This window comes from Strigops habroptila, chromosome 2, assembly GCF_004027225.2.
Source record: "Strigops habroptila isolate Jane chromosome 2, bStrHab1.2.pri, whole genome shotgun sequence".
Taxonomy (NCBI): Eukaryota; Metazoa; Chordata; class Aves; order Psittaciformes; family Psittacidae; genus Strigops; species Strigops habroptila.
This window is the reverse complement of record NC_044278.2, coordinates 47,310,798-47,319,913: the sequence shown is the minus strand read 5'-3', so window position 1 is coordinate 47,319,913 and position 9,116 is coordinate 47,310,798. Positions and strand designations below refer to the sequence as shown.

The 9,116-nt window shown below is 41.2% G+C and overlaps 2 protein-coding genes across 8 annotated transcripts in view; one reads left to right on the top strand and one right to left on the bottom strand.

Annotated features, from left to right (window-relative positions):
* Positions 1-1,231: 1,231 nt before the first annotated feature.
* Positions 1,232-8,136, bottom strand: TRAPPC2 (trafficking protein particle complex 2). Of its 2 annotated transcripts, none has more exons than XM_030476934.1 (5): positions 8,058-8,136; positions 7,195-7,303; positions 4,879-5,023; positions 4,013-4,098; positions 1,232-3,319 (listed from the first exon to the last, which is right to left on the bottom strand). In XM_030476934.1, the coding sequence occupies exons 1-5, from the start codon at positions 8,114-8,116 to the stop codon at positions 3,221-3,223; spliced, it is 498 nt and encodes a 165-aa protein (XP_030332794.1). In that variant the 5' UTR covers positions 8,117-8,136; the 3' UTR covers positions 1,232-3,220. The 2 variants fall into 2 exon arrangements, with proteins under 2 accessions (XP_030332794.1, XP_030332793.1); XM_030476933.1 differs by lacking the exon at positions 8,058-8,136 and having other exon boundaries at positions 1,232-2,198; positions 3,204-3,319.
* The window catches only part of OFD1 (OFD1 centriole and centriolar satellite protein), a 35,869-nt gene continuing 34,885 nt past the window's right edge, over positions 8,133-9,116 (top strand). For 2 of the 6 annotated variants that reach the window (XM_030476907.2, XM_030476908.2), the window contains exon 1: positions 8,323-8,562. In XM_030476907.2, the coding sequence (XP_030332767.1) occupies positions 8,467-8,562 (96 nt within the window). In that variant the 5' untranslated portion in view covers positions 8,323-8,466. Of the gene's footprint in view, positions 8,583-9,116 lie in introns of all 6 variants that reach the window. The other 4 variants (XM_030476903.2, XM_030476905.2, XM_030476906.2 and 1 more) reach the window with 4 other exon arrangements.

The following is a 9,116-nucleotide window of genomic DNA, read 5'->3' as shown; positions in this document are numbered from 1 at the left end:
TACAATAGAAGTGTATTACTTGTGCCTGGGAGCTGCTGTACAACTGTACACTGATCACAAAAGTGGCTAGTAAAGGTGGGGGGAGTTACATGCTATTGTAAATATGATAGTGTAACAATTATTTTTGAGGTCAGGATTTGGGCTCAGAGCAAGACCGTAGAGTACTTGAAAGAAGCAAAAGTCCTATGACAAGCAGATGTAGATGATGGGTACAAAAAAAAATTACAATGCTCAATAATAGACATTTTTGTACCTTGTGAAAGCTTTGGTATCCATTGTTCAATATGGAGGTAAGGTAGGTGCTTTTGGCTTGTATTTCAATTCACCGATTCATTTCGGGTACTAACATACCACAAGTGTTAGGGGGTCCTGTTAGCAATATTTAGAGCTCTATGGAGTGACAGGGCATGCTGTGTATCTAAAGTTGCAGATGTCCTTCAAAATGAGAAGCAAAAAATACTGTCATGGCAAATGGATGGGATTGATGAAAGCTGTGCAATATTGGAACAGACAGCAGAATGAGAAAGGGCAGAAGCAGCTACCTAGGACACCTAATGGCTTGTGTTGCAGCAAAGTATACAGATGTTTAGTGTGAGACTGCTGCCAGAACCAGGCTGCTTGCTTTGACAGGTCTCTGCACCTCCAACAGATCTTACTTTAAGTCAAATCATAGGACAGGTTACCTAAATGGTAACAGAACCTTGCAGAAAGGTGAGACTGAACTGCATCTCCAGCCTAGTTTACTTAAGGCTGCTTCACGTTCTTAGCTTATGCTAATGTTCTCATTTCCTTATGTGTGATTTTTGTGCCATCTAGGGTAATTCCAGTCCCTTTAACTTATAAACTTTTTTGTGGCCTTTATTACATAATACAGGTTATCTGCTGCTTTCTCATACTGCAACAGATTTCATTCAATTCTTACTTGTAAGCCCCTGAGATGGGGCAGGAACATAATACCTGTGCGGGGGAGGCCTGTCTCCTGCCTTGTTCATAAAGGAACTGTTCGTTGTCTTATGCACTAGAACTGCATCTTTCAGACCTAGAGCAGATTTATGACTGTAGCTGATGACGACTTTCACCTGTCACTTTCTGCTTATTATAGGAAGTCACAAACCAAAGCGTAAACAAGTGTTCCCTCATACACAGGGAAATTACAGCTACCTAGGCAAGGTCCCTCACAATTCTGTTACGAGACAATGTTCTTCAACACAATCTATTATGATTGATGTAGTGAGTTCAGACAGAATTCTCCCTTTCCTGAGGCCAGTAACAGCCTGTTTTCATAAAGCCTAGAAGGACCTGTGAGACTGCGTTTCCCATTTACAACTCCTATATACAGAGTAAAAGAGGTAAAGTGTATGGGGGGTATAAAAACAGGCACTGTTTGGCTAACTGCCTTCAGAGATCAGGTAAGAGAGAAAATGCTGTTATTTTACCTAACTTTCTACTGTGTGATGGCAGAAAAGAATGTAATTATCGACAATCCCTACAGTTTCCAAAACTGGTGGAAACTCTTAGCACTAATCCTTCATCTCTGCCAAAACTCTTCTTACTGCCACATATGATTATTTAACATAAGCACTTCCTCACTGAATCTTAAGTGTTGGTATTTTTCCAATCATCCTGCTACTGGGGAGGAGGCAGAAAACAGCGTAAAGGCTCCAGCTTAATGGTTCCTTATCGCACGAATGAGAACACTTCAACTGAGTTTCTATGATTTTCATGTGTATAGCAAAAAATCCCAAACCAGTTGATTTATACAGGATTATACGACATTATTAAAATGTCAATATATTTTTGTACAATGCACTTTTTATGAAATAATACTGCAAAGACAAGCATTCCCATCTTCACTTGCCATCCCACCAGTAAGGTAGCCTTACTGCGATCGTTTAGTTTTCTCTTAGATCATTTCAAGTATACCCAACAGGCATCCATTCTGCATCATTCTATGTTTTATTTAAGGTATATTGCACCTTTGTATTGTGTTCTTGTATAGTATTTTACAGTGACAGTGTAGCAGTAAGCATAAATTACAAAGAAATAATGACTGGCTGTACATTTAAAGCACATACACATGTGGTCCCTTTATACAGACTATGCAAAATGTAATTCTTAGAACAGCATGCCACTTCCTTTGAGAATTACTTCTCAGACATTTCATAAAGAAGTCCAAGAAGACAGCTTACACAGCTCCACTGCAAAAGAAAACAGGCTACTTAAAAGATTGTGAAACCAAGCAAAATATTAGGTACATATATGCCAAACGGCCCATTCAAAAATTGCTGGTTTGGAATGATCGTGAGTTTTGCAGAAGAGTCCCTAGCCACATTTTACAATGGAATATCAGCCAGACAGGCTAAATAATGCCTTTCTGAAACGTCAACAAATAGAGATTCATGGTTCAAACATCCTATTCTTAACATATTTTCTTTTCAGCACTTGCAGAGAAAATGGAAAAACATGGGTTTAAACATACAAGTCTAGTTTTTTTCCGTACGTGAATTAGGATCAAAGTCAGGCCAGACACAGGTGTTCTGGGCTACTTCAGTCATTTCCCTTAATGCAACACTGCAGCTAAACGTGTATCTCACTAAACATCTAGTAAGTTTGAAGCTTTCAATTTTAAGCTCTAAAACATTACAGTTTTTTTCCCAAATCAAAATATTGAAGACAGAGCTTTACTGATACACCATCTTTATTAAACACTTTATAATACCTACATTACAATATAAATATAGACCTAATTTAACACCACAAAGAGTAAGGTTAGTCTGATTAATCTGCAGAGTATGTTCTGTAGCAAAGGTCTGTAAGTAGAAAAGTGTATAGCAAAATTAACCCTTAGGCCAAGTCAAGAATTCCCTTTTATTATTTATTTATATTAAATTGCATGACTGGAGATGTTTTTTGTGTTTGGATCTGACTTCCTCCCACCGCATACAAGAGGCTTACATTTTGCATATGCACTGGCACCCACATCTCAGTTTGTATCTATTTCATAGCACATAAAAGGAAACTTCTTAAGTTACACGTTTTAACCAGAGAAGCTTGGCTGTTCTGATCTCTATTGGCAACAGCAACAAAAAAGCTTCTTCAGCATCCAGTTTGTCAGTCTTCAGAAGATGAATATCAAACATGCTGAGAAATAACCACAAGAACTACAGTTCAAATAATCAGGGAAGTATGGAAAAAGCACTCACTCAGGAAATTTCTTTATTCAGCTTAACAGGTGTTTCTTCCCAAGGAACTGTACTTTCCTTTCAAAGGCACTGGATCGAATAGGAGAATTAAGTTCATAAAATGGATTCATTGCAAACTGAGGAAAAAAGAAAAAGTCACCAATAAGCACAACGCCCAGGACTAGCAAATCTTAGTTCAGACGACAACTACTATTAGCTTTCAGCCTATTTAGTGCCACTTAAGAACAAGGAGCTTCTGAACAGTTGCTCACTTTCCAGGCCCTTGCATTCTCCCCGTGTATGCGCACAGCCATCCCTTATAGCAGCTCCCCAGAGCAAATCCATCATGACTCTGGGGGAAATTTCTGGTTTGGAAATAAGCGTCAGTTGAGTGCCCGGAGGAGGCCAAGATGGCAATTCTTCCAGTGGGTGCTCGCGATTGCCCCATCTAGTGGAAGTACCTCCAGGCGGTCAGAACACAGGCCACTTGTACTGACAGCAAAGCACTTTGACCAGGCTTCTGTACAACAGCCTTTTGCTTTCCTTATTCCCATTAATGACACGATACTGCCCCAAAATCACTGGACTAACATGAAGAATAAATTCTGAAGGAGCACAATTTATAACAATTCAGAAAAATCTGTTCTGTATAATGGAAAATACAGCCTTTATGTCACATGTTATCAACTCTGGCTCATGTGGACTGCATGGGTGCTTCTCCACTTACATGGGCCCCCACAAGAAAACATGCTAATACAGGCATGCCTGAGCATCTACAGCAGAACACACCTAGAAGTACTGCAGTGAGACCATAGGAAGTGGGTTCTTACCTTTATATATAGGTCATATACGTCATTAAAGAAGTTCTTAATTCCATCTTCTTGTCTTACATCATGAAGCATTATAAATCTCATATGTAAAGCAATTAAGAAAAACTTATCTTTCACAAAGAGAGACATTTAACATATTCTGAGATAAGCATTAACACCTAACTCTGCATACACTTAAAATGTTTAGCTGTACATGAAATAGCAGTGACTCTAAAGAAGGAAGCATTTTAAAGTAGTAACTGAAGCAGTGAAATTTAGAAAGCATTACCTTTCTGTTTAGAAACTCCCCTATTTGAAAATAATCACCTCTAGTCAAGATTATTCTTTTTAAAGCTACACAATCCCGAATGTGGATGACACTCTCAGCAGCTTTGCCATATACCCCTGGAGTTAAAATGACATTCAATGTTACTTGCCATGTATAACAAATGTTTCACAACAAACACTTCTAGGATGACCTGCACATAAGATCGAGTCTTGAGACTGCACTGTCAAGATTGGTGTGATGGACACCAAGCATGTTTATCCCTCTTTCTCCTGTCTAGCACTGTTCAAGGGTTGGGAACAGAGAATCATGTAAGCTTGCTCAAACTCATACCTCCTCCCTCTATTCCAGGTGAGCTCCCCATTTCATTAGGCTATTTCAGCTCTTCCAAAAGGAAAAATCCACCTTTCCAACCGGTCCCAGTTTTAAACACCTGCTGTGCCTCCCAACTTAATTTACCCTGCAGCTGGTGACTCTCTCTAACTATAACAGTGGTGAGCAGCCAGAGAAATCTGTTCCAAACTCATTTTATCTAACTTGTCCCTTTCTGGCAAAAGGATTTGCCTATATAAATACATGGAAAAAGAAGAGGGAAGGATATGTCCAGCTGTGACAAAAGCCGAAACAAACCATTCATTAAACTTGTCCACAGTCTTCAGATACATGTTGTTAGAAAGCCACATGTTCTCATCTACTAGGTCAAGAGCAGCATGGGCAATGAACTGGTTGAGATGGCGATGATCATCCTAATGTATTTCCAGAAGACAGAGGATTAGTAATTCAGTGAAAGGAGCGAAATATAAACAATAGTTTGCTCAAGTTGCTAAACAACTAGTTGTATATACACCCTTCTTTTCTGCTACATATATGCTATCCTGTAAATGAAACTGGTACCTATTGTCATGATACTTAGCTTCATGAGAGAAAAAAGGTCATAATAAAAAGGCCATCATAAAACCAGCCATGACAGTAGTAAAACCAATAAAGCCTATATTTATGCCTCAGGAATGAATTCAAGCATGAATTCTTTTGTTTACCAACGGGTAATCTCCCACTGCAAACTTACTCCACAACAGAGGCCCTCATAAAAGTCGTCTTCTCTGCTTTCTAGTCACCTGGTTTTGTGAAATTTACAGCAATTTAGTACTTTTTGGACCATAATGCCTCTGTCAAATTTGGCACAAGTTGAGCAATACAATGTTACAATGTTAAAATGAGTAAATGTTAAAATGTAAAAGATTGTAAAAGATTGTGTCTTAAAATATCGTAAGCTATTACAATGTATAAAAGTTGGAGGACAGACGGGGAAAGCAAAGAAATACAGAGTACAGATACATTGATAAAATTATCACCTAAAGGTTCTGGATTTTAAGGTTATTTGCCTAGAAACATAGGATTGTTTTATTCTATTGGGATTTTTCTTTTTCCTAAGAGCTAGTGCAGAAAAGCATCCTGCAACTTGTATTAAATGTATGCTTGCAGATGTAAATTGCACCTCTTCTTATAATAAACATGAATGGCCTTCATAAGACTGGTCACAGTGTTTGGCCCCAGCACTGCAAGAGTTGTGTAGGCAAATAGCCATTTACTTTGCACATGAACTACAACCCCAGAGGACACCTGTGATGAAGAAATGTGGGACTAAACCATTCTGTAAGCTTGTATTAGACTGGAAACATAAGTGGTCTTGCACTGTTTCTCATAACACGGGGATGCTATTAATGCCACTCTCACACCTCTCAGTGCACTGTTTTCCCCCAAATCAAGTTTGGCTCAGGGCATTAGTAGCTTTGTAAGTTCCATTAAACCATACTGAGGAAGAGACTAAGTAGTGAAGTTTCAGGGGCAAAAGCTCAAGCTGATTTATCATGTATGTTATGCAAACCACTTACTCCATCTGAAGTCCATTACTAAGCGCATCTGAACTTAATTCATTCTTCAACGGCATGTCTCAGAAACAGAAGCAGCAATTGCCAAAACATGAATGTCTAATAGTTCTCCTTCACTGTACATCAAGTTTAGATTCTCTCTTAGGAGATTCTCTCTTAGGAGATTCTCTCTTTAGTACTTCGACCTCAGTCAGACAAGAAGCTTACCCAAGCCAAGCTATTTCCAATAGCAGAATGCAGAAAGTGAATTTTTCCACCATCTGACACGTCCCCACACTCACTGATTCTGGTCCAACCAGCCTTGTTTACAATCTTTTATGGGACACTAGTGCGAAATACAGATGACACCATGCTGTTCAAATCAGTGACAGCACAGACTTCAATTTTTGGACAAACTCACAGATCCATGGATTTTTATTCTGCAATCTATTTTTTCTTTGATATAATACCAGATTTGTTCTTTTCCCACTGGAAACACTACTTACTCAATTGTCTTATATTTCTCACATTTTAAAACTTGTATTTATCAATAAAAGCTTTAAACCTTTCTTACTTAAAAGCAAGTATGACTAATGAGGATGGTTAAAAAATAAGATGGTTTATAGCGTAAAAAATAAAGGACGAATAGAGCTTTCAAATGTATGTTCTTCACTTTACCTTATAACTCTATACAGAGGCCTTAGAGAATGACACAAGCATTAAATAACAAACAGCCATTATAAAAGCTCTGCACCCTAAGAGCAATGACCAAGCACAACTAGTATATATATTCTTCACCATACAGCATCAAATATTTAAGGAAACCATGTTTTATGAAGAACTAGTATGATCTGACAAAGAACTTTTAAGACACTCCAGAATGTCAGAGTTCTACTCCCTATGACAAAGTTTCTGTAAAAAAGCATAAAACGGTAGACACTAATAACACTTCAAACAACATGCTGGTCATGCTTCTAACACAGCATAAAATTATAAAAGAAAATGCATCATAATTACATCATAGGAGTGTCACAGGGGAAAAAACACACCTTGGACTCCACTTTTCCAGGAGGCAGAAATTCCATTTCAAATATGGGATTATCATGATGACCAACTATCACAAAGTAGAAACTTCCAGACATTCTCCAAGTAATGTTCCTTATAAGAAAGACAGACATGCTGATGAGTCTACAGACAAACTCTTAATCCATGTGACAGTGCTCCTAAAAATCAGCCAACGTGCTTTCTATTCATAATGACCATAGGCTAAAGAGAGATGAACATTTTCCTAGGTATGCACATTTAAACTCAAATAGGGGGAAAAACATCCTTATGAAGTGAAACATCTCCTGGAAGCAAACCTAAGTTACTACTGCCTAAAAATACTTACTCTACCACTCACTGATCTATCCCCTGACATTCCTCCCCATGACTTGGACAGCAACAATCCCACGAAACAACGTGGTGCATCTGCCTCTGAAGACTCTCCTCACCTGTCTCTCCCCAGGGGCGCTACAAGCAGGCGGTAGAAAGAGGAAGGGTGGTAGATGGCAGAGCCCCACAGCCCGGCTCCATAGAAGCACAGACCGGTTTGGGTTGGAAGGGACCTTAAAGATCACGTACTTCCAACCCTCCCTGCCACGGGCAGGGACATCTTCCACTAGACCAGGTTGACCAAAGCCTCCCACCTAGCCTTGCAGTCCCCAACGCCGGGGACTCCGGAGCTACCCGGGGGAGTGCACCCCGCCGCCGCATTACAGCGCCCTGAGGCCCGCGCGGGGCTGCCGTCCCCAGGGGAAAGGCTAGGTGCCATAGGAGCTGCCCGCGGAACCGACGGCGAAGGGAAAGAGGAAGGGAGAATGGGGCCGGGGAGGAGAAGGCTTGTCTACGCCCGCAGCAGCCCACCGCCTACCCTGCAACACCCGCTCTCCAACGGCTCCCAACGGCCTCCCGGAAGCGCTCCTTCAGCATCCGGCGCGCCCGTGACGCCTCAGCGTCTGCCGGCAGCCTTCGCGCGGCCGGGGCCCTCCCCGCTCCGCTCTGCTGCCAGAGCGCGTGGCACGGGCTGCCGGCGCTACACGGGGCGCGCCCGCCGCCGCCCCTCAGGCAGGAACCGGCGGGTCGAGGCGCAGCGCACGGGAGCGGGCCGGGGCCTTCCGCCCTCCCCGTGGGTAGGGGGAGGCTGCCCGGCAAAGCCGGGGCCTGCGTAAGGGGGAGGCCGGGCAGGTGGGGCACTCGCCGGCCGTGGATCGAGCTGGGAGTCAGTAACGCTCCTTTTTTGTTTGTTTCCTTGTTTCTGTTTCCTGGTATTGTAGGGCCGGATGGCTTCGGTTGAAAAGGAGACACTGTCCCAGGATGAACTCCGGAAGAGGCTCTATCAGACTTTTAAGAACCGAGGTGTACTGGACACACTGAAGGTGTGCTTTTTTCTCAGCAGGTGCTGGCTGTGATTCACTGTACTGCTTAACATTGAAAGCGGTAAAAGTCATGCTGAATAAATGTGTTCCCCACTCTCCCCAAATGTATTATTTTTGTCACAGCCTAATTTATGTTCAGCTTTTTTTTGTATGGATTAGTCTCTGAATCTTTTTCAGAGAGGCTAAAGATCTACATCAGGTCTTTCCATGCTTGACAAAGGAAGTCAAGCAGAGAAGAGAGGAATAAATGAAAACGCAGGATTGGAAAGGATTTCATAGGTCACAGAGTCTATTACCTGCTATAAGTAAGCAGGCTATAGGAATTATTCTCCTAAAATGCTACAGTTCTGTTTTAAAACTATGTAAATCATAGAATCATTTGAGCTGGTTTCTTCCTGTCTGCTGGAGAATGTCTTAAGACTATGGTTGTGCTCAAGAGTGAAACTTTGTTCTGGTTTGTAGCCTGGGTTGATTTATGGTTGTTCAGGCCTTTTTATTGTGCTGAAAGTCTCCTTCAGTTTACATAGCTCTTACTCTTCTTCATAATTTATAGG